This window comes from Scyliorhinus canicula, chromosome 12 (assembly GCF_902713615.1).
Source record: "Scyliorhinus canicula chromosome 12, sScyCan1.1, whole genome shotgun sequence".
Taxonomy (NCBI): Eukaryota; Metazoa; Chordata; class Chondrichthyes; order Carcharhiniformes; family Scyliorhinidae; genus Scyliorhinus; species Scyliorhinus canicula.
In genome coordinates, this window is record NC_052157.1 from 14,738,397 (window position 1) to 14,764,065 (window position 25,669).

The following is a 25,669-nucleotide window of genomic DNA, read 5'->3' on the forward strand; positions in this document are numbered from 1 at the left end:
GAATGTGGCGACTAGGGGCTTTTCACAGTAACTTCATTGAAGCCTACTCGTGACAATAAGCGATTTTCATGTCATTTCATTTGGGGGTTAGATAGCGTGTCTAAAAATGTCAAGGGACATTATGAGTCACCAATAAAGTGCCATGAACCTGTGTGACAGAGGAACATCCCAGAAATCATGAATCAGATTACAGCACATTAGATTACATAGAGTCTTCTTCTTCGTCGATCACTCGCTAATGAGCACGATTATTCACCTAAAAAACAGTGGTTAGCACAGTTGCTTCACAGCGTCAGGGATCCCAGGTCCGATGTTGGGCTTGGGTAACTGTCTGTGCGGAGTCTGCACGTTCTCCCTGTGTCTGCGTGGGTTTCCGCCGGGTGCTCCGGTTTCCTCCCTCAAGTCCCGAAAGAAGTGCTGTTAGGTTAATTGGACTTTCTGAATTCTCCCTCCGTGTACCCTAACAGGCGCCGGAATGTGGCGACTAGAGAATTGTCACTGTAACTTCATTACAGTGTTAATGTAAGCCTTCTTGTGACAATAAACATTACTATTATTATGAGTAAAGATGGATAGACTACAAGATTACAGAACGTTTCTGGTGACTATTTTGCTTCAAAAAAAACCCCAGTCACACAGGGGGATAAAAGATGGTCCCGCGAACATTAATTTCCATCAAGTTACCAAGAAATGTGCCTCGGGTGCCAATAACATTTCAACCCTCTTGTTTAAAAAAAAAAGATCTTTTATTCTCACTGCGAAAATTCTTCGAAATAAAATCAGGGATGTAAGAATTCTCTGAAGCGAAAGACATTTTTAGCTTGTTTTGCCCATAGGCTTTTGGAGAGAATGTGTCCCTTGTGACAAGTGAACCCACCATGGGAGTTGTGACCCCCCCCCCCCCCCCCCCCCGTCTGCTGTGTCCATCACACACTCTCAGCCAGAGCAGACAGCTCAGAGCCTCCTCCAGGAAGCAGAGAGGCAGAGAGAGATGGGGGAAGGAGCCCAGTATAAAGTTACAAATGGTTTTGTGAACTCCCCACAGAAGCCAAAAGCTAGTTCTCTGAGATTACTGTCCCCTCTCTGGCAAGAAGAATGGAAGCCAACGTGGTAATCTTAGGAGCAGACAGAGTTGGGAAATCTGGTAAATTGGACCAAACAGCAGCGAGCAATGCAACAAAATTTTGCCCCGACTTTACTGTCCAGTTTTAATACTTGTTTTATTTTGATTGTTTGCAGCACTGACCGTTCGCTTCTTAACAAGAAGATTCATCGGGGAATATGGAGATATGGGTAAGCATTTCGAACATCAGCAGTGTCAGGAAATGTTTATGTTAAAGGGCTGCGTTATTACCGTGTGATTTCTTTCTGTTTTTAGAAGCTGTTTACAATCACAGCGTCACTGTTGCCGGGAGGAAGGTCACTTTCAATATTTGGGATTCCCACTATGCACAGGTTAGACTTTTCAGTATTTTTAAAACGAGAGGATTTGCGAAGTGGCTTTCTGCAAGACATGTCGAAAAGCAGAATACTGTGGAGGATGCAAACCTGATATGAAAACAGGGGGACTGGGAATAGCATCTGCCTGGAGATAGAAACAAGAGTTAACGTTTTAGCTCCCTCACTTTACATCAGAGTTTTCCATCAGTTCTGGTTTAATTTCTGTACAGCACTCCTGGCTAAATTTTTATTTTTTATTTAAAAAAAAATAATAATTACTTTATCTTAGTTACACAGCCAGGGCTCAGAGTGTGGACAGAGGCGAACCCCTAATCCAGCTCCTTGCCTGCTCCAAAAAACTATTCAAATTGAATCCAATTTATGGTCCCCATAAAGGAGACATACCAGATCTGAGCCAAAAGGCTCAATCTACGCTCAATCTTAGCCAAAAGGCCATGCAAAGCTCCCAGTCAAGCCCCTGTCCACATTTGACTTACCAGCTCTTCCTGAATGGACCTTGTTTCCAGTTAGACACCTAGCCACCCTCTTCTCTGCGAGGCTGAACACTGTTTCACGATTAACCAGTTCCTAGCTACACTGGTTACACAAGCTTAACATAAGTGCAACAGAGGACTGTGCAAGTTACTGATACTGTGGTCCGCTTATTGCACTCAGTAACATGTTTCATTAATTTTGATTTTGGGGTTTCCCGATGAAAGAACGAATGACAAACAGAAAATGCTGCATGAACTCAACAGGTCTGGCAGCATCTGTTGGAGAGAGAAACAGAGCTGGCGTTTCAAGTCTAAATGACCCTTCCACAGAACTCAGAAAGACTGCATTTCTATAGCACCTTTCATGACCACAGGATGGGCGGCACGGTAGGACAGTGGTTAGCACTGTTGCTTCACAGCTCCAGGGTCCCAGGTTCGATTCCTGGCTTGGGTCACTGTCTGTGCGGAGTCTGCACATTGTCTGTGTGGGTTTCCTCCAGGAGCTCCGGTTTCCTCCCACAAGTCCCGAAAGACGTTCTGTTAGGTAATTTGGACATTCTGAATTCTCCCTCCATGTACCCGAGCAGGCGCCGGAATGTGGCGACTAGGGGCTTTTCACTGTAACTTCATTGCAGTGTTAATGTAAGTTTACTTGTGACAATGAAGATTATTATATACATGGAGCACTTTATAGCCAATGCTGGAAATTGCACAGAGGACACTCCTTGACAGCAGTGGCAGAATAAGCAGATGATCTGCTTTCTTGGCGGTGATGTTGATTGAAGGATAAATATTGGCCATGGCGCTGAGGATAGCTCTTCCTAGAAATAGTGCAATGGGTTCCTTTACACCCGGCTGAGATAATGGGCAGAGCTTTAGTTTAACATCTTGTCCAAAAGACAGGTGGTTTGGTGGATACACCCACTGCCCAGTGCAATAATATTGGTCCCGGTTCTGTGGCAGAAATGACAGTGAAGATCTCAGCGCTTGCTACTGTTGAGGAGGAAATCGGACAATAATTTCTGGCATCCGTACATTCTCAGTAAAGTGAAGAAATCTGAAAGCTGCCATTTCATTTATCCTGCCCTTCCACAAGCTTTGCTGCACTACGAACTCCCCAAGACACTCATCATTAACATACATGTCGGGGCGTGAAGTTGCAGGTTTTACATACCAGATACCCCATAAACGCATCTGAAAATGTTGGGGTTTGCCCATTTAAGTATTAAGTGACATGTTTTAAAAAATGAGTGAAATCTCTTAACTACCACTCTATCGCTGGCATTTACTCCTCAAATCTAGAGTCTTTTAACATAGAATTTACAGTGCAGAAGGAGGCCATTCGGCCCATCGAGTCTGCACCAGCTCTTGGAAAGAGCACCCTACCCAAGGTCCACACCTCCACCCTATCCCCATAACCCAGTAACCCCACCCAACACTGAGGGCAATTTAGCATGGCCAATCCACCTAACCTGCACATCTTTGGACTGTGGGAGGAAACCGGAGCACCCGGAGGAAACCCACGCACACACGGGGAGGATGTGCAGACTCCGCACAGACAGTGACCCAAGCCAGAATCGAACCTGGGAACCTGCTATCCACAATGCTACCGTGCTGCCCATTGTTATTGTTATTGCTGGAGATTTTTAAATCAGATTTTTCAAAACATTTTCTTTCTGTTTCTTCCACCTCTCTTTCTCCATCCCATCTTCCTCTCCCTCTCTTTATCTTACTTTCTGTGCATAATTTTACAAGGAATCAAATCTTCTCATTTACAATTTCTGGCTTGGCCTCTGTATGACTGAGTGAGGATTCTTCTCCCTGATTAGTTGAGTTGCTGGTCCTATTCCTATAGGTCCAGATTCCCTGTAGAGGCAGCTGCATTGTTTCAGATACCGGACGACTGCCACGTTTCTGCTCGAAAAGCTCACCAAAGTCTGTGCAGCTGTAAGCAGAACAAACAGCAAATGCCAATCATTCACCACAAAACACAAGATGCAGGCCCATGTAAGGTTGATTTTCTTTTCAGTTAGTGCTGTAATCTTAGTGGGTACAGCTATTGGGCGATACAAATGGTCCCGTGTCTCAAAGCTCAAGAGTGAGTATTGGGCAATGGTAGAAGCAAGCGCAATTGTGATGCCTCTGTGGTTGAATAACTGCGGAGACACACTGCCTCGGCTTATCTGCAAAGAATGGTCACTTGAGTGAGGGAGAGGGATTTTCAGCACCCGTGGAACTGCACCTCAAGGAGAGTCAGTACCGCGGGGGGGTGGGGGTGGGGGGTTAATAAAAGAGAACCAGAATGTAGAGGAAACTATGAAGAGTTTGGATTAACTAAATTCTTTGTTTGCATTGAAGGATCAATTAAATCAAAACTTTGCGAAGGAGAAGCAGGTCCAGTGGGCAGACGGCTTTGTGTTAGTTTATAGCATCTGCGACCGAGCCAGTTTCAACGTCGTTCAACAGCAGATCCAGTTCATCAAGTCAATGAAAGATTACCCAGGCAGTGAGAGAGCTCCCATTGTCATTGTGGGAAACAAGAGGGACCTCTGTCACCGAAGGATGGTCTCCAGTGAGGAGGGTAGGCTCCTTGCTTTGGCAACAGACTGCCAGTTTTGTGAAACCTCTGCTGCAGAAACCTACCACGGTGTCCTTCTGGTCTTCCATAGTCTGGTGGAAAGAATAAAGGAATCCAAAATCCTGATCAAGAAAACAGCTGGGATAAAGAACATAATCCGAAGTGTATTCTCGACATTTACACAAATCTAAGAAATGCTGCTGGATCTTTTATTTGGGACTGTGTGATTAGCTCTGTTGGGTGGATTGCACCAAATCTTTCCAAGCATTGGTCATAATTTGTTCAGCCTTTCCAATTTTGATTTTAAAATTTATTTGAATTCCTTTGCTCCCATTTTCCTGACTTTAACTGTCGTGGACAAGTAGTGCTGAATGTAGGGCATGCTGGGTATTAGCTCTCGAAGGATGATAGGGGATCTGATCGAGCTATGTAAAATACTAAAAGGGATTGATAAAGTAAACGGAGACCAAATGTTCCCCCTTGTGGGGCAAAATGGAATGAGGGGCCACGGGTATAAGTTGAGAGGTGGTAGATTTAGAACTGAGACGAGGATGAACTACTTCCCGCTGAGGGTTTTGCATTTGTGGAACACGCTGCCCGTTAGTGGGGTGAAATCAGAGTCATTAAATGGTTTCAATGAGATAGATATATTTCTGATACAAAAAACAGGTTACAGGGATATGGGCAACAGGTGGGGAGGTGGATACGGAGAGGCCCGAATGGAGAGGATGTGGAGAGGATGTTTCCACTAGTAGGAAAAACTAGAACCAGAGCCCACAGCCTCAGAGCGAAGGGACGATCCTTTAAAACAGAGATGAGGAGGAATTTCTTCAGCCAGAGGGTGGTGAATCTGTGGAACTCTTCGCTGCAGAAGGCTATGGAGGCCAAATCACTGAGTGTCTTTAAGACAGAGATAGGTAGGTTCTTGATTAATAAGGGATCAGGGGTTATGGAGAGAAGGCAGGAGAATGGGGAAGAGAAACATATCAGCCATGATCAGACGGAGCACGTTGGAAGGGCTGAATTGCCTACTTCTGCTCCTAATTTCTATGTTCCTATATTCCTACAAGGCCAGCAGCTCTGGTGTATACAAGGAATTAGACTGAGTACCTGAGTTTATATATTGATTATCAATGGTTAGCTGGTCACTGTAGCCTATTCTCACCAGACACCGCACCTCACTCCAGGAACAGTGAAGCTGACTGTAGCACCAACACTAAGTGCAGATTAGGGACCAATTTTTTTCTATCATGCACTCTCTGCCCCACCAGATGGTACTACAAGACCATATGACATAGGGGCAAAATTAGGCCACTCAGCCTGTTGAGTCTGCTCCGCCATTCAATCCTAAGGAACATTTAAGGAAATTGGGCTTCTTCCCTTTGAAATCAATCCAATTGAAATTTCCAGATCTTGCAAGGAATTAAAGCTGATCGAGGCAAATTATTCGCTCTAGTGAAGGGCTCAAATTCTGGGGGCTTTATGTCAGAAAGAAGGGTAGCATCAGGAGGGAAACCTTTTCATACAAGGAGTCATTGAACAATAGAGTAAATTACCAGGGAAGTGGAAATATAGGTTGGAAAGATCCCAGAGTGAGAAGAGACTGAGGGAGAAGGTGGATAGGTTGGGTCTGATCTATTGAAAAGAGATGGGCTTTTTGGGGCCTTATGATCTTCACTAGTTCTGAAAGATTTTTATGGTGTTCTTGTGAAGGGTGATCATGTCGTGCGGGATGTCTGGACTCAAAACCTTTGTCTGATGTTAAATGGTGTAAGAAAACCCATCTAACTCGTTCAAAAAGAGGTTCCTGTTTAAATTGCCTCAATTTATAGAATCTGGTTGAAGTTAAATAGGCACTGATGAAATGAATGTAATAATATATAACGTTTGTCAAATACAACTTTCATGCTGTAAATATATAAATAGGTATTTATAAATAGTTTGTCTGATGCATTATTTTATGGTTTATTTTACCGGCAATGCTGCTGAAACTATTTCTTCAGCAATGAAAGTTTTTTGTTTGAAAACAATCAGTCGTTTGTCTTTCTTTACCCCTTGCATCCTGTGTGTTGAATGAACCTCAAGCCCATTTGAGAAAAGTATTCAATATTAAGTAGATAATGCCAGTCAGCAAATATTTGCACAATTTTCAGTGAATGCACAGGCCCTTTGAAAGAGCACTCCTTTAACCCCACACTTCCAACCTATCCCCATAATCCAGTAATCCCACGTAACCTTTTTGGACACCAACATTGTGTTGTTTGAGAATGTAACACACAGATTAAGGTGCAGATTACAGCTCTCTGTACGCTGCGGGACTCAACTTGGGAAGAGTAGCTGACACTGCATCAACGTGACAGTTCTGCACTCCCATCAACAAGGATTTTTGTGACATGTTGAATGTTGATCAATGAATCATAGACAGACGTTTGGGATAAATGTTTATGTACGAAAAATGGCAGGAAGCAGCTCCTGGGGCCGAATTTTCCCATTCCAGATTGGGACGGAACAGAAACGGGATGGCAAAAAAAAAAAGATGGTGGTGGCGCCCTATATACTCGTTTGCTTTCTCTGTTCCCAACTCTGACAATTTTTCCCAAGGACAGAGGAGGGAAAGTTAATAAATTGGGCAGCTTGAGGTCATCAGGGAACTTCTTCAGAGCTCACCTGCTGACCTCCTGAGATTTTCCTGGGGGTGGGTGACTGTTCAGAGCTCTCCAGAGCTGACATGGTGGGAATAAGGGTGACAGCTCTGAAACTGTTTCATTAAATGTGCAAAAGTGGAAGTCTAGACACAAAAGCACCGAGCAGGAATGATGGTTAGGTAACCAAATGTTCCCTACCCTGTCCTAGGTCACCAGCTCTTCATTTGCCCTGGCCACTTTGAAAATGGAGGTCTTCCCATTTAATAAAACCAAGCACAGACGTCATCCACAGCAATGCTGCCCTTCCAGGCCACAATGTGTCCCATTTCCCTGGTGTCCTGCCTCTATTTATGATAGGATGGGGTGAATAGAGATAAGAGGAGGCTCTTGGAGGATAAACACCAGCATGAAGAGTTGAGCTGAGTAACAGAATCCTGTGCTATATTCCACGTATTATTAGCAACTATGTACTTAAACAATGTCAGTCAATTGGACATGGCCATAAATTAGGAGAAAAGTATTTCCTTTTCCTGCAGGGTAGGATTCTAAATCAAGAATTTGCCCTGACACTGCGGCATATACAGGATGTCTAAGGCCAGGCTGTGAAATCTTTTTGCTTTAATGAGTTCTGTCTTACATTGTCAACAAACCCATTAGCTTGTTAGAATGAAGCACAGATCTGTGTAATGTCAATGCCAATTGCAAAGTTAATAACATTGTATTGGTCACTTCATAGAACATAGAATCCCTACAGTGCAGAAGGAGGCCATTTGGCCCATTAAGTCTGCACCAACTCTCTGAAAGAGCACCCTACCTTTTTTTTGCCCAATTTATTTTTTCCAATTAAGGGGCAATTTAGCGTGGCCAATTCGATGCACTGAGGCTATATGAGGAGTTGCTCGAAGAGGACCCTGCAGCAGCGGAGCCTGTCTCAGAGGAACAGGAGGCAGCCAGTGTGGACGGAGAGCCTGCCGCTCAACAGGCCCAGGAGGAGGTGGGAAGGAGGCACCACATCAGGCCTTGTGTGTACTGGTTGGACCACCCTGGCATGACGTCGAATATTCCAGTTGATGAAAGGAAAAGTGCAACATATCTGCCAACGCCGAACGCCACCCCTGTAATTCATGCACCATGCCGGGTGCCGGCACCCCTCAAGGATCGTCTAAAAAAGCAACTACAGGACCTCCAAAACCAGGGCATCATCTTGAAGGTCACAGAGCCCACAGACTGGGTCAGCTCCATGGTCTGCGTAAAGAAGCCATCAGGGGAGATCCACATTTGCCTTGATCCTAAGGATCTAAACTGCAACATCATGCGGGAGCATTACCCGATCCCAAAACGTGAAGAGTTGACCAGCGAGATGGCTCATGCCAAATTCTTCACTAAGCTGGACGCCTCCCGGGGCTTTTGGCAAATACAGCTGGACGAGTCCAGTCGCAAGCTGTGCACGTTCAACACCCCGTTCGGTCGCTACTGCTACAACCGCATGCCTTTCGGCATCATATCTGCCTCCGAAATGTTTCACCGCATCATGGAGCAGATGATGGAGGGCATCGAGCGGGTGCGAGTATACGTGGACGGCGTGATTATCTGGTCCACAACGCCCCAGGAAAACATCGCTCACCTCAAGCAGGTATTCCAGCGAATTCATGAACATGGTCTCCAGCTCAACAGGGCCAAGTGCTCATTTGGTCAATCGCATATTACGTTTCTAGGTGCCCACATCTCACAGCAGGGTGAGCGGCCAGACGCCGACAAGGTATTGGCGATCAACGCCATGAAGACCCCGGAGGACAAAAAGGCGGTCCTCCGCTTCCTCGAGATGGTCAACGTTCTAAGGAAATTCATTCCCAATATGGCGTCCCACACCACGGCCTTCCGCCATCTCGTCAAGAAGTCAACGGAATTCCAGTGGCTGCCCACACATGAAGCGGAATGGCGTGAGCTGAAGACAAAGCTCACCACAGGCCCAATTCCAGCGTTCTTCGACCCAACCAAAGAAACCAAGATACCAACTGATGCAAGCCAGGACGGCATTGGGGCGGTGCTCCTCCAGCGAGATGACTCCTCGTCCTGGGCTCCAGTGGCATATGCCTCCAGGGCCATGACACCCACTGAGCAACGGTATGCCCAGCTCGAAAAAGGAGTGTCTGGGTCTCCTGACAGAAATAGTCAAGTTTCATGACTACGTTTACGGCCTGCCGAAATTCACGGTGGAAACGGACCACAGGCCTCTAGTCCACATAATCCAGAAGGATTTAAATAACACAACACCTCGGTTACAGCGAATTCTTCTTCAACTCCGCCGCTATGACTTCGAACTTGTCTACACGCCAGGCAAAGAGCTGATCATTGCAGATGCCCTATCCCGGTCCATCACCACACCGTGTGAACAAGCTGACTTCATCTGCCACATAGAAGCGCAAGTGCAATTGTGTGCCACTAACCTCCCAGCCTCTGACGAACGGGTGGTCCAAATTTGTGAGGAAACGGCCAAGTATCCTCTACTGCAGCGTGTAATGCAGCACCTTACCCATGGCTGGCGGAAGGGACAATGTCCCCAATTCTTTAACGTGAAAGACGAGCTGACGGTTGTGGAGGGAATCCTTCTGAAACTCGACAGGATTGTTATTCCTCAGAGCATGCAGGCTATGATGCTGGGTCAACTCCATGAGGGTAACCTTGGAGGCGAGAAATGCCGACGCAGTGCTCGGGAGGCAGTTTATTGGCCGAGCATTAACCAGGACATTGCCAACATGGTCCTCAACTGCCCCACCTGTCAGAAGTTTCAACTGGCTCAACCCAAGGAAACACTGCAATAGAACGAGATCGTGACCTCCCCGTGGTCCAAAGTAGGTGGAGACCTTTTCCACGCCAAGGGGCGTGACTACGTACTCCTGGTCGACTACTTCTCCAGTTACCCAGAAGTGGTAAAACTGTCTAATCTCATGTCGAAGGCGGACATCAAAGCCTACAAAGAAACGTTCGCCAGGCACGGGATACCGCTCACGGTAATGAGCGACAACGGTCCTTGCTTTTACAGCCAGGAATGGTCTGATTTTGCAGTCCTACAACTTCCGTCACGTTAACGTTACCTCCAGTCCCCACTACCCGCAATCAAACGGGAAGGCCAAGAAAGGGGTCCATATTGTCAAACGGTTGCTATGCAAAGCTGCAGATTCAGGCTCCAACTTCAACCTGGCAATGCTGGCATACAGGGCAACCCCACTGTCCACTGGGCTGTCTCCAGCGCAGATGCTCATGAATCGCACTCTGAGGACCACAGTTCCAGCCATCCATGTTCCAGACCTTGACCACCTCACGGTTTTACAAATAATGCAGCAGTCACGGGCCTAACAGAAGGCCACATATGATGCTCATGCCACGGATCTACCCGAGCTGGCTCCAGCCGATCATGTTCGTGTCCAGTTGCCTGAGGACGGCTGGTCAGCCACAGCTGTTGTTGTCAAACACGTTGCCCCAAGGTCTTTCCTTGTCCGCATGGCTGATGGCTCCCTGCTATGGCACAACAGACGGGCATTGCGAAGAGTTCCACGCCCACAACCTGACCGCAGTGCTCCGCCGGCCATCATATTTCCTCCGGACGTACCCTGCCACGAGGCCACCGATCTGCCAGCGATCCTGCCAGCCCACGTGACCACCGCGATGGCAGTGATCCCACCTATCCACGTACAGGCGGCTCCTCATCCACCTCTGCGGCGATCGACAAGAATTCGTCGCCCACCACAAAGACTGAATCTGTAGACTGAACTTTTGTAAATTTTGTGACTGAATTAATCGATTTAACCTTTGTAAATATTGCTTCGTTTGCCATGTATCTGCACTAGCGACACCTTCCCATGTATATCCATTTGTTCAAGCACCGTTTATATATAGTCAGGCATATATATATATATACATACACGTATAAATACCTCAGTATTTATTTAACTAAAAAAAAAGGGGAGATGTCATAATATCCACTCATATATATAATGAGATGCAGACAGGCAGTGATTGCCACATAGGATGACCAGTAAACATACAACACAGTACAATCACCAGACAGGACACTACCACTATAAAGCCAGAGGGCACTAGGTTTCCCGCTCTCTTAGGACCCAGCTACTGAGACAGTCAGAGTCCACGAGCTAGCAAGTGCAAATGCCATGCAGTAGCTAGTAAGTCTGGTCAGGCTACTACAAGGTCATCAGTCAGATCAGTATAGTGTCGACCCACAGCTGAATATGTATAGCAGTTCTATCGTTGAATAAAACAGTGTTGGATCTTCTCAAGTGTTAGACGTCTGTTTCTAACTTTCCTGCATCGAGTGCAGTCCACATCGAACCAACCTGCCTAACACATCACTGACCTCCTGCCTAACACATCACTGACCTCCGACCATCGTCCCCCTCAGGGTTTTCTACCTCCACCTGATGTATTGCAGCACGTGTGTGGTGAGCACCAGGCAGTGCCCCAGCAGCCACTTCACTAACATGCCCAACCAAGGTGACTATCTCTGGGTCTTTCTGCGGTCAGGGGTCACAGGTCTGGCGGTTCCCCTCCAGTCTTTTTCCTCTCCTGGCAGTTGTGGATCATTTTCTCCGAGGGTTGGGGGGGGGGGGGGGGGGGGGTGAGACAGAGTGGAGTGAAGTTACAGCTGTTGTACAGCTGTTAGCGCCAGGGGCACAGTGCTGCCTACTCACCCTGGCCGGCCTGAGGAGTTTGAGCAATTTTTTTCAGCACTGTTGTCGGTCCCGGCGGTGGGGCCCAAGGCGGTCACAATGTCTGCCACCGTGCCCAGACCTGGTGTATGGGGCGGGTGGCAATCTCCTTCCCAGCCCTGGGTACAGGGTAGCCCACCTCTCCTCCACAGTGTCCATTAGGGTCTCCAGCTCTGCGTCCATGAACCGGATGCAGGTCTCCATTTGCTGCCATCTTGTTGGCTGGGATGAGTGTGTGTGGGGGGAGTGGAGGGCTGATCTGCAGCTGCAGCTTGTCAGTCCCGACTCTGGCGTATCCAATACTGTTTTTCATTGGTATCAATCGTGTTCTATGTGGCATTGGTGCTAGCCCATTAACGGATCCTGAATTGCTCTGGGAGCGGGGCCAATTTTGCTGTCGTAGAAGTCCACCGATTCTGTCCCAGTCTCAACACTTCGGGCTGGATTCTCCATTTCTGCGGCAAAGTGCTAGTTCGAACGGAGAATCCGCGGGAGGTTTAAGCGAAAACAATTGCCGCGAACCCCTCACCAACTTCGATACCGGTAAGGGTTTAACACTGGCACCGGGTGAAACCCCTGGATCCTGCACCTAATACGGCCGGAGAATGGCCGTGTCCCTGGCCACACATGCGGTCGCGCCGTACAACATGGCGAACCCGAATCCCCATCCACGACCCCGCAGCCCACCCCCTGGCCACCCCCCACCCGTCCCCGCAGACCTCAAGGAAGCCCCCCGCCCGGCCAGCCGCACGGATCCTGATCGAGCGTGGCGGCGCTGGACACAGTCCGCAGCCACCACGTTGGGTTCCCGATTTGTGTGAGGACACGTTCCCGCACCGTCGGGAACTCGGCCCATCAGGGGCGGAGCATTGCGTGAGGGCCGGACGATGATGCGCCAATGCATTGACGCCATTTCTGAGGGGGCGGAGCATGGTTGATTGGTGTCAAACCGGATTCGGCCCCGATTTGGGCGTCGGAGTCGATTCTCCGCCCGATCACCGATTGCGATATCGGCGTCGGGCAACGGAGAATCCCCCCCATTGCCTCTGAAACGGAGAATCCCACCCAGTGACTTTTACTTTTACTTGATCAAACGTAGAGGAACAGATTCTCAGGACAGCTAATTAGTTTTAACAACAAGAAAAAAACCATTTATTAAGCATGAAAAGTTGGATTATTATACAATACTCCTGCATTTCCCCCCCTTAGTTTAACAATTATACATCAAGATGAACATGATTAGGGCAGCACGGTGGCACAGTGGTTAGCATTGCTGCCTACGGCGCGGAGGACCCGGGTTCGAATCCCGGCCCTGGGTCACTGTCTGTGAGGAGTTTGCACATTCTCCCCATGTCTGCGTGGGTTTTGCCCCCACAACCCAAAGATGTGCAGTTTAGGTGGATTGGCCACGTTAAATTTCCCCTTAATTGGTAAAAATAATTGGGTACGCTAAATTTAAAAAAAAAAGATTAACATGATTTACAAAGTTCGGCTTAAGCTACAATGGTCCGCTTAACACAAGTCCCTTTTAATCACACAGATTGGATGTATTCAAATACATACACTTGACATTTGTATGTTTGGAGATATTTCTTCAGAATACCCCCAGATGATTGCAACATGAGAGTTTCCAAACTCCACTTTCAAAACATGCTTTAAAATCTTCTCTGATAATTAAAAGCTTTCCTTTGTGTGAGTTGTAATCTGAAATCCAGTTCAAGTTTTACAAATGACATTTTTAAGCCAAGTTTCTGCTCCACTTTGAACTGTAAATTCAGTCCGGGCTTTACACCACCCCCTTTTTAGGTTTCCTTTGCCTTCACTACTTTTATACAAACTCTGAGATCCAGCCACCGATTACCATATTTAATTCAACTCACATTCTGCAATCTCACAAACCTGAAAACTCACTGCAGATACCTTTCTGGCTCCTCAGCCTTCTCAGCTCTGTCTGTCTTTATTGAACAGTTGTCTGTTTTAGCACCTTTAACGTCAAGGCGTCTTCGAAATATTTCTTCATTTCTCAAGTTTCCTTAACCAGCAGCTGTTCAGATCTCTGCACTTATCTTCTCAACCATTACTCCATAGTATGGCTTTTCTTCTAGCAAAGAAGAGAAAGATGTTCCCTCTCTAGCCTTCAAAACAAATTACTTCTAGGAGAGCTGTGAGAGTTGCCTTCTCTCTCGCTATCTATCTCCAACTGCAATCAAATTAGCTAAACTAAAACTTAAAAGCTTCTCTTGCATTAAAGACTCCGGTTGTTAAGCAACACCCTCAAGCTTATGCCTTTTATATATGCTTCATGCTGTAGCCCTCTCTAAGCGCAATAGAAGCACAATTGGAACTGCACCAACCCCCACACGTACGGACATCTTTGTCCAACATGAATCTAACTATAGGTTTTGTCCTTCCAGACACGGAAACATTAAATTGAAGCCACTTAAAACTATGCCGTATTTCTAAAGTTTACCAATACAAATATAAACCCCCTTAAAACTACCTAACTATGCTGGCTACATAATTTCTATTACACTGAAAGAGCTAAACCAAATAGCATAATAAAGGGGACTTAATTACAGTGAGCAGCACAGAGAGCATACCCTCCGCCTCTGATCCAGTCATATCCACAGGCCCACAAATTCAACTGGGTTGTTCTTCCTTGAACAGAGGGGGCGGAGGAGAGATTTAATTGAGGTGTACAAAATTATGCCAGCCCGAGATAGCATGGATAGGAAGGATTAACCAGGGGGCATATATTTAATGTAACTAAGAGAAGGATTTAAAGGCAGCACGGTAGCATTGTGGATAGCACAATTGCTTCACAGCTCCAGGGTCCCAGGTTCGATTCCGGCTTGGGTCGCTGTCTGTGCGGAGTCTGCACATCCTCCCCGTGTGTGTGTGGCTTTCCTCCGGGTGTTCCGGTTTCCTCCCACAGTCCAAAGATGTGCAGGTTGGGTGGATTGGCCATGATAAATTGCCCTTAGTGTCCAAAATTGCCCTTAATGTTGGGTGGGGTTACTGGGTTACTTGGCCAAGAGTTAATGTGAGGGGCCATGTAACGGGTTATGGGGATAGGGTGGAGGTGTTGACCTTGGGTAGGGTGCTCTTTCCAAGAGCCGGTGCAGACTCGATGGGCCGAATGGCCTCCTTCTGCACTGTAAATTCTATGATCTATGATTAGAAGGGTGCTCAGGAATGAGTGTGGCAAGGGTCTGGCACTCCCTACCTGAAAGGGTGATAGCGGTAGAAACCCTCGTCGCATACTGAGAAGTATTTAGAGATGCACTTGAAACCTGTAAGGCTACAGATCAAGTGGGATCAACAAGCACACGCATGCTGGGCCGAATGGCCTCTTTCTGTGCTCTAAATTTCTATGATTCTATTGATTAATATGTAAACAAACAGTGCAGGACCCTTAAGGCTGAAAACAGGGGCAGAAATGATGTTCTATATCAATAACGTGGATTTTTGTCGAAATATTAAGGTACAAAAACCTGACACTTTAAATTGAATCAGGTACACGAGACACCATCCCAAATGTACCCTGTACCATGTACAGCTCTTCCTGCTGGGGCCGAATTTTCAGGAAGGCAAGCATTCAGCGTTCGCCATCCTGAGAGTCAGCGTGTAATGTACTCCCATCGACTCGCAGAAGCCCGCCGTCATGTCGCACTCCCTTGAGCTCTGATTGGCAGTGGGTTGGACTTTCGTCCGCCCTTAGAAGAAAGACCCACCTCGGAGAGCTGTCAGCCAATCCGATCGGCCGGCAGCTCTCCGACGAATCCAGGCACAGCACTGCCATGGCCAGAAGAGGTACTGCGGTGTTCTGTCTGGAACTATGCCTTAGGGACAGGAGGATAGGGGATGCCCTGCGAGGGTCAGGAGTGGGGTCGTCGCTGTGTCAGCAGTAGGCCGGGGGTGGGGAAGGGTGGGGGGGGGGGGGGGGGGGGGGGGGTTGTGAAGGCGGAGAACCAGTCCTTCCAGGTCTCGGAGGAGAGGGCTCCCCAAATCTGAAGAGGCCTTCAGGATGGGGTGGCTTTCCCCCCTCCTGCCCAAGATGGAGAACTGTTTATTTTTCCATTTCTCACCCTCCTCGTGACGCCTGCTGGGAAGACACAATGCTCAGATCTCCATATCAGGATTATCCATTCCTGTGTACAACCTTCAGGAGTTAATGCTAAGGGGCCATGGGAGAATGGCTTGGCCAAGAGTTAATGTGAGGGGCCATGTAACGGGTGATTGCATTTGTGACTCTGTGCCGCTTCCTAATTTCTAATAGATATAGTGAGAAAATACTTCCTTACATTTGATTTAGTATTTGCATCTATTTTGTGGCAAAAAAAAACGGCTCTTGGGAGGTCACTAGGGGCTCCAAGACTCAAAACATTCGGGAAACCCTGCCTTAAACCAAGGAAAAGTTGTCTTTCTTGTCACTGCTGGTGAAGTTTTTCTGGAGTCTTTCCGAAGGAACCAGTCGGGAATTTTTTTTCTTTTTCCGAAAATGTGACATTATGTTTGCCACGCCGACATCTAAAATGCAACAACCTACCAGGCCCCATTCATTCCTGGACTGTGTCCATTATGAATCTGACCCAACATATTTCGGCAGGAGGCAAGCTTCTGGTGAGGCAGGTTTCTCCACAGTTGTGCTGCTGTAGGTAAAACTCCACCCTATTTACTCCACTCTGCCACCACCTTCTTTGACATGATGCTCCGTGCTGCCATTCTGATCTGCACACTCTCCCACCCACCAGTTAGTATTTATTTCTACATTCTCCACAATATGTCACAGAAGCAGCCAAAGTCTAGCGAAACGTACATTTTAAGTAACTCTGCAGGACTGTCACACATTTAGACACTAGCGTTTAAGCTGATTGTTAGTAGTACATTTTGAGATGAATGTTGTGCGGCTAACATTCCAGGCATGAAGGATTTGTGAGCAAGCATTTTTCAGTAACCATGGTCATTTTTAATGTAAGAATGTGCACTGCTATGTTGTAACATTGCACCAGCGCTGTACGTAATTCACTGTGCTGTGGTTCTGGGGCTCTGGAAGCTCCAAAATCTTCTCAAATTAGAATGGAATGGGATGCCCCAGCCCAGACTCCCTAAAATCCTCCCCTTGCTGCTCTGGAAACACTGGCATCTGAGCTATGTGCTGGTTCAGGTCTTCCTGTAATTGGTCACCGGGGATCTCAGACTCGAGGCATCTACCTTCCTTTTCACTCTGACCCGAGCTCAAAAGTGCAGATCTTCCCCCTTCTCCTCCTGTTAGAGTCGTAATAATCACTTTGTCATTGGGTATGGACTCTACTTCTCTTCCTTGTGTGATCTGCAATCCAGGTTTTCCTTCAGATATTTGCATCACTTCTTGCTCCTTGGGCGGTCTTGGTACGAGAGATTGCCAGCCTTGACTTTTATTCTCTTCCGTCTCATGTTTCATCTCATCCTCCTTTGGAGGTATTCCAAGGAGCTGTAAGAAGCAAAAAATCATAGAATCAATCAACATATCCGTCCCTGCAGTGTGTCCCTCCCTACACTATGTCCCTCCCTGCAGTGTGTCCCTCCCTACACTATGTCCCTCCCTGCAGTGTGTCCCTCCCTGCAGTCTGTCCCTCCCTACACTATGTCCTTCCCTGCAGTGTGTCCCTCAATCCAGTCTGTCCCTCACTGCAATACTCCCTCTCTGCAGTGTGTCCCTCAATGCAGTGTCCCTCACTGCAATACTCCCTCCCTGCAGTGTGTCTCCCAATGCAGTGTGTCCCCCACTGCAATACTCCCTCCCTGCAGTGCGTCCCTCAATGCAGTGTGTCCCTCCCTGCAGTGTGTCCCTCAGTGCAGTGTCCTCACTGCAATACTCCCTCCCTGCAGTGTGTCCCTCAATGCAGTGTGTCCCTCCCTGCAGTGTGTCCCTCCCTGCAGTGTGTCCCTCACTGCAATACTCCCTCCCTGCAGTGTGTCCCTCAATGCAGTGTGTCCCTCAATGCAGTGTGTCCCTCCCTGCAGTGTGTCCCTCAATGCAGTGTGTCCCTCCCTGCAGTGTGTCCCTCAATGCAGTGTGTCCCTCCCTGCAGTGTGTCCCTCAATGCAGTGTGTCCCTCCCTGCAGTGTGTCCCTCCCTGCAGTGTGTCCCTCCCTGCAATACTCCCTCCCTGCAGTGTGTCCCTCAATGCAGTCTGTCCCTCAATGCAATACTCCCTCCCTGCAGTGTGTCCCTCAATGCAGTCTGTCCCTCACTGCAATACTCCCTCCCTGCAGTGTGTCCCTCAATGCAGTCTGTCCCTCACTGCAATACTCCCTCCCTGCAGTGTGTCCCTCAGTGCAGTCTGTCCCTCACTGCAATACTCCCTCCCTGCAGTGTGTCCCTCAATGCAGTCTGTCCCTCAATGCAATACTCCCTCCCTGCAGTGTGTCCCTCAATGCAGTCTGTCCCTCAATGCAATACTCCCTCCCTGCAGTCTGTCCCTCAATGCAGTCTGTCCCTCAATGCAATACACCCTCCCTGCAGTGTGTCCCTCAATGCAGTCTGTCCCTCAATGCAATACTCCCTCCCTGCAGTGTGTCCCTCAATGCAGTCTGTCCCTCCCAGTATGAGTCGTTACGTTCAGGAGGAGCGCAAAGGCGAGCAGTGCGATGCACTATCAATTACGACGAGACGAGAGTAGAGAATAATCGAGGCTTTATTACTCAGAGATGTGGAGCCTCCCGCAGTTGCTGCCGAAATGGCTGCAGCTCGGAGAGGCCACACATTTATACTCCGCCTACTGGGCGGAGCCAGCAGGCAGGGATCTACCCACGTACCTGTAGTACAGGGGCCTTACCATAATACCTTGTAGGCAGTATATAATACAAAGTGGTGACGACCACATAGTGTAAAACATTTAAACTTTATACATATTATTAATTCCACAAACTTACATTAATTGCCAGACCACCAGTTACAGAGCTTTAAGAACAGACCTGTCAGTTTGTGCCCCTTAATAATGTCAATATGCCACATGGGTCAAAGCTGGTCATCTTCCATTATTTTGGCAGACTTCAAACCTGCTCATAATTTGGATCCTGGCCAGAAACATTTTCAGACTGGAAATTTCCTTAGAGCAATGCTCTGGTTTGCCGAAGGCGCTTTGCTGTAAGTGTGACAAAAAAGTTGTTGCTCACCCAGCCAAATAGCAGAAGGAGCAGAAGCTGCCGAGAGTACTTCCTGCTCCAGGTTCCATGGATAGTCTCACAGGCCTATTCTGAAACATAGCCCACCACTCATCATCCTTCAGTTAAAAACAAACGTCCCACCTGATAATGGCTTCGCTGCATTAACGTGCGTCCACTCCCATCGCCATAACCAAGGATGCATTGTGACATAATGCTGAGAGTAGGTCATTTTAAGTAATAGTTCTGAGTTGGGATCTTCAGTTGATCTCAATGGTGGTGAGAGGTGAGGCAAGGCGTTTACGTCACACAATCATCTGTTGTCCCAATCTTGCGTTAAATCGGAAAGGGAACCAAATCAAAAGCATGAAAACTCATAGTATTAACAATTGGCTGGGAGACTCCTTCTTCAACATCTGCATCCCCAGCAAGCAGACACTGAAGGCAAATATCCACAGGCTGACGCCGTTGATGAAGGCTGCTTGATTCTTAAGGTTTAGGTTCTCATTTCAACACAGTCTCTCGGATATCATTCCTCTCCAGCCTAGACACAAGTGTCACCACAATACTTCACCAGAGAAAAGCATGGCCAAGATCTCAAGTGGTGCACATGTTTGTGTTCCATCAGGAGTATCCAGATTAGGAGCCTCTTCCCTAATCCAAAGACAGTGGGGCCAATTGTAACGCAGACAGTTGCTAACTCAGGCACTTTGTCTACTTACCGCCGATGGGAGTGTTGGCAAATCAGGTTGATTATGGGACCTTAGTATAAATCTAGTGTAAGGTTTCTGCATTGGCACAAATCAACTTATTGGAAGCTTCAAAAATCCCCATTGCTTCAATCACTGACGTTTGGGTTTTACTGAGACAGGACTAAGAAGGAGGGGGAAGAAAACTTTCTCCCAGGAAGCTGGATAACAAACTATATCTATTAATGAGGCTGGAAGTCACCGATTCAACCCATTTTCAGGTTTAACAATGGCTGCCTGGGGTTTTCTCCAGGAGAAGGCAAGTGCCTTCACATCATCTGGGCATGAAGGACCAGGGATATATCCTCCAGACCCCCAGTTGTCCTCCACCATCATCCACCCACCCTGTGTACAAACATTTTTCCCATATGAAGGTTGGGAATCGGAGCTACCTGCTCCTGTGGCCCCTTCCAGAGCGCTCCTTGCCTGATCAATGCCTGTTCAATCACCCAGCCAAATAGCAGGAGGAGCAGAAGCTGCCCAGAGGACTTCCTGATCCGAGTTCCGATCGCCGGGTGGGAGTATGTCACATGCTGTGGAATTAAACATTTTGGAGTGTTTGAATGGATATAGGCTACTGGGATCACTCTCTGTGCCACATTAACATGACGTTGCCTCACGTCGCCAAGGACCCAGGTTCGATCCTGGCCACAGATCACTGTCTGTGTGGAGCTTGCCCATTCTCCCCGTGTCTGCGTGGGTCTCGCCCCAACAACCCAAAGATGTGCAGGGTAGGTGGGATTGGCCACATTAAATTGCCCCTTAATTGGAAAAAAAGAATTGGGTACTTCAACATAAAAAAAAACATGAAGTGTATAACTTCATATTTACAAAATCAAAATTGGTGAACCTCCCAATTTAACCCAAAAAAGTGATAAAGCACACCATCAAAAGATGTTTTCAATCAACAAAATCCAGACACAGACAGACACCCACACCAGACGCGTATGTATCAAACTGCATTAACTTTGTACTTTAGAACGTCTAGTGTCCTAGAAGAGATTTCTCTTCATCCTCGCAAAGACCAGTCTTCACGATGGCATTACAACATCGAGCAGAACTGAGCCAGTTAAAGCACAAACTACATCGAGCAGAACTGAGCCAGTTAAAGCACAAACTACATCGAGCAGAACTGAGCCAGTTAAAGCACAAACTACATCGAGCAGAACTGAGCCAGTTAAAGCACAAACTACATCGAGCAGAACTGAGCCAGTTAAAGCACAAACTACATCGAGCAGAACTGAGCCAGTTAAAGCACAAACTACATCGAGCAGAACTGAGCCAGTTAAAGCACAAACTACATCGAGCAGAACTGAGCCAGTTAAAGCACAAACTACATCGAGCAGAACTGAGCCAGTTAAAGCACAAACTACATCGAGCAGAACTGAGCCAGTTAAAGCACAAACTACATCGAGCAGAACTGAGCCAGTTAAAGCACAAACTACATCGAGCAGAACTGAGCCAGTTAAAGCACAAACTACATCGAGCAGAACTGAGCCAGTTAAAGCACAAACTACATCGAGCAGAACTGAGCCAGTTAAAGCACAAACTACATCGAGCAGAACTGAGCCAGTTAAAGCACAAACTACATCGAGCAGAACTGAGCCAGTTAAAGCACAAACTACATCGAGCAGAACTGAGCCAGTTAAAGCACAAACTACATCGAGCAGAACTGAGCCAGTTAAAGCACAAACTACATCGAGCAGAACTGAGCCAGTTAAAGCACAAACTACATCGAGCAGAACTGAGCCAGTTAAAGCACAAACTACATCGAGCAGAACTGAGCCAGTTAAAGCACAAACTACATCGAGCAGAACTGAGCCAGTTAAAGCACAAACTACATCAAGCAGAACTGAGCCAGTTAAAGCACAAACTAAACGAACATGCACAAAAAAACGAGGTCTCGCACAATGTGCGGCGATGTGAAAATCCTGCCAGATTAATTCTGTGGTCAGCTGTTACTCTCTCTCATCCTGCGAGAAATGCGATTCTGAGCCCCATTCTAAAGTTAGGGATATACAGGCTGGACAAATCAGACATTCAGGAGCTGGAATGTTAAAAATACTCCGACTGTAGCACAGTTTATGCACTTAATCTGAAAATCTAAACTCTTTTAAAGGTAATTTCTCCAAACCAGACAGAATGAGTCGCCAAGTTAAAAAATATATATTCTGTTCAAACGAATCAAGTTTAATGACTTACAGGTGATTTATTCATTCCTTTTATTCTAATTGAGTCACTCATTACTGCCCAGTTCTAAATATTCTCTTCCCTTGCAATTAGATTCAGTGAGTAGAAAAAAGGAGCAGGGATTTAAACTGAAACTTGAGTGAACAGACTTGCCATTAGGCTGTCTTTTGGTACAGCAATGAATTCAAGTATGAAATGAAATGAAAATCGCTTATTGTCACGAGTAGGCTTCAATGAAGTTACTGTGAAAAGCCCCTAGTTGCCACATTCCGGCGCCTGTTCGGGGAGGCTGTCACGGGAATCGAACCGTGCTGCTGGCCAGCTTGGTGTGCTTTCAAAGCCAATGACTTAGCCCTATGCTAAACAGCCCCTTCAAGCTGCTGCTGACAGCATTTATACTGCTGGGGGAAATAGATGTTCAGAAGCCAGCGTGATTGCAAAAGATAGAAAACCAATAGAGAAACATGTATTGCCAAACACACACAAAGGTGTGAACTCCGCATACAATGAGATTCAGAATCAGATACCCTTTCATTCTCTCTGCAAATGTTTTCCTAAAATGGTAAGTAAAGGGAAATTACGTTTTTATTATTTTAAAGAGAACTAGTTTCCTATATTACAACATGACTGTACTTCAGAAGTACTTAGCTGTAAAGAGAGGTTGGATAAACTCGGATTGTTTCCGCTGGGTTGAGGGGTGACCTGATAGAAGTTTACAAAACTATGAGGGGCACGGACAGAGTGGATCGTCAAAAGCCAGGGTTAAAAAAGTCAATTACTAGGGGGCATAGGTTTAAGGAGCTGAGGGGCAAAGTTTAGAGGAGGTGCCCGAGGCAAGTTTTCTTTACACAGAGGGTAGCGAGTGCCTGGAACCCGCTGCCGGGGGAGGTGGTGGAAGCAGATAGAACGTTTAAGAGGCATCTTGACAAATACATGAATAGGATGGAAATAGAGGGATATGGATCTCGGAAGTGCAGAAGGTTTTAGTCATGTTGTAATCTTTATCGTCACAAGTAGACTTACATTAACACTGCAATGAAGTTACTGTGAAAAGCCCCTAGTTGCCACATTCTGGCGCCTGTTCAGGTACACAGAGGGAGAATTCAGAATATCCAAATTACCAGACAGCACCCAGAGAAAACCGATGCAGACACAGGGAGAACGTGCACACTCCCCATAGACCGTGGCCCAAGCCGGGAATTGAACCTGGGGCCCTGGAACTGTGAAGCAACAGTGCTAACCACTGTGCTACCATGTCGCCAGGCATCATGATCGGTGCAGCCTTGGAGGGCCGGATGTGCTGTATTGTTCTTTATTCTTTGTTTCACTCCTTTGCCTATTAAGCACGATGAGGGTGCAGAGGAGATTCACCAGGATGTTGCCTGGGCCGGAGAGTTTCACCCATGAAGAAAGGTGGGTTAGGCTGGGGTTGTATTCCTCAAAGCAGAGAAAGCTCAGGGGGAGGAACCTGATCGAGCTGTACAAAATATTGAAGGACAGAGATAGGAAGGAAACTTTCCCCTTAGAAGAGGGGGTCAATAACCAGCGGACACAGAGTTAAGGTAAGGGGCAAGAGATTTGGAGGAGATCTGAAGAAAAACGTTTTCAAGCATTTACTGGTTCAATTCCTCAGGGCATTGCCTTGACCAGTGTCAAGCTGTCTGGCTTAAATGTCGAACAATGCTTGGCAGTTAACTGTCAGTCGCCATTATTTGGTGCATTCTCTGTGGCAACACCTCTACCAATCAGCATCCATTTGCACCCAATCAGCTCTCTGAGTAGAAATTGTTGTTTTCCCCTCATATTCTTACAAAGTGTCCTGATAAGTGAAAGACAAATAACTTCATCATGTCGTCTTTCAGCAAAATATATGGAGGTATGGAATTAGAGACAAATGAGTTATCACTTTCAGTGGCAGTGAGAGTTTAGGTATGTCGGCTCCACATCACAAAGACTGTCAGATCACATTTAACTGCATTCCCCAGCCGCTGTTTACAATGAGCAAGGTGTAGACCGTGCCCAACCAGCCCGTACTTGCAAAACACAAACCACAATGTTCAACATCAGATGTGATTCCGCAATTGGACAACATTTGCTAAATAATCCTCAGTGTGCAGAATATTACCGATTTAAGATTGTCAGCCAGGCAATCAATGTTGCACATTTGCACGCACTGGAAGCTACAAAAGAACATGCACCTGTTTCAGCTAAACAAAATACTTGACAGCCATTTACTGACTCAATCCCCAGGGCAATGCTTGACCAATCAGGGTCGGGAGCCTGGTTTAAATTTCCTTTTTTAAGTCTTTAAAAAATTGTTTTTAGAGTACCCAACTAAATTTTTTCCAATTAAGGGGCAATTTAGTGTGGCCAATCCACCTATCTGCACGTCTTTGGGTTGCGGGAGCGAAACCCATGCAAACACGGGGAGAATGTGCAAACTCCACATGGACGGTGACCCAGAGCCGGGATCGAACCTGGGACCTCGGTGTCGTGAGGCAGAAATGCTAACCACTGCACCACCGTGGTGCCCCTGGTTTAAATTTCAATCAATGCTCGTCAGTTAACTCTCGGTTACCACCAGGTGGCACATTCTGCATGGCAATGCCTTTACCAATCAGAGTTCACTGACCAACCAATCAGCACTCTTTTCACATACCATGAAAATACTGGGTGGGATTCTACTGGCAGGGCACGCCCCCGCTGGTGCGGGATTCTCTGTCTCGTGGGATCAGTGAGGGGCCAGCAGCCGTGCCACGTAAAATCCCCGGATCCCACGATATAAACGGCTGGAGAATGGCTGGGCCCGTGGCTGCGCATGTGCACGGTGACGACCTACAGCGGTCGCGCCATAAAACACGGCGTCGGCCGTGCGCGGACCTGATCTGCCAGATAGTGCCCCTCTGGCCATCGCCCACCAGTCACCCAGGCCCTCGCAGAAGCCCCCCCCCACCGGCCAACAGCATGGCTCCTGCTCGACTGTGGCAGCGCTGGACACAGCCTGCAGCCGCCATGCCATGAGACCACACGTCAACTGAGGGGTTGGGAATGCGACCCATCGGGGGCAGAGCATCGTGGGAGGGCCCTCAGGTGACGCGCTAAGGCCATCCCAATGGCGTGAGGCATGCGGCACGGTGATGCCATTTCGGAGGGGCCGAAGGCATACACACCTGCATCAAACAGGTGCCGCCCCCCCCGGTTTCAGCGTGGATGGATGGATGGACAGAGAGAAGGATGGATGGAGGGACAGACAGATAGAAGGAGGGACGGACAAGGTACTGGAGAGCTGAAAGCACTAAAGCGCAATTCAGTAGACACGGGTCGGTGGGATGTCAAAACGCTGACATGACAACTGAACACTAGAATGGACTCTTCAGCCAATTACCTGCAGAAGATAAAGATGCATGGCATTAGGGGTAAAGTAGTAGCATGACTAGAGGATTCGTTAATTAATAGAAAGCAAAGAGTGGGGATTAATGGGTGTTTCTCTGGTTGGCAATCAGTAGATAGTGGTCTCCCTCAGGGATCAGTGTTGGGCCCACAATTGTTCACAATTTACATAGATGATTTGGAGTTGGGGGCCAAGGGCAATGTGTCCAAGTTTGCAGACGACACTTAGATGAGTGGTAAAGCAAAAAGTGCAGAGGATACTGGAAGTCTGCAGAGGGATTTGGATAGGTTAAGTGAATGGGCTGGGGTC

General features: G+C 47.3%; 2 protein-coding genes across 5 annotated transcripts in view; one reads left to right on the forward strand and one right to left on the reverse strand.

Annotated features, from left to right (window-relative positions):
• Nucleotides 1-963: 963 nt before the first annotated feature.
• si:dkeyp-59c12.1 lies at nt 964-5,359 on the forward strand. Its single transcript, XM_038813739.1, has 4 exons — nt 964-1,144; nt 1,240-1,293; nt 1,379-1,455; nt 4,293-5,359. The coding sequence occupies exons 1-4, from the start codon at nt 1,096-1,098 to the stop codon at nt 4,701-4,703; spliced, it is 591 nt and encodes a 196-aa protein (XP_038669667.1). The 5' UTR covers nt 964-1,095; the 3' UTR covers nt 4,704-5,359.
• Nucleotides 5,360-16,827: 11,468 nt separating this feature from the next.
• The window catches only part of LOC119974578 (perilipin-2-like), a 75,860-nt gene continuing 67,018 nt past the window's right edge, over nt 16,828-25,669 (reverse strand). For all 4 annotated transcript variants that reach the window (XM_038813601.1, XM_038813603.1, XM_038813602.1 and 1 more), the window contains one exon: nt 16,828-17,354. In XM_038813601.1, coding sequence (XP_038669529.1) covers nt 16,956-17,354 — 399 coding nt within the window. In that variant the 3' untranslated portion in view covers nt 16,828-16,955. The remainder of the gene's footprint in view (nt 17,355-25,669) is intronic.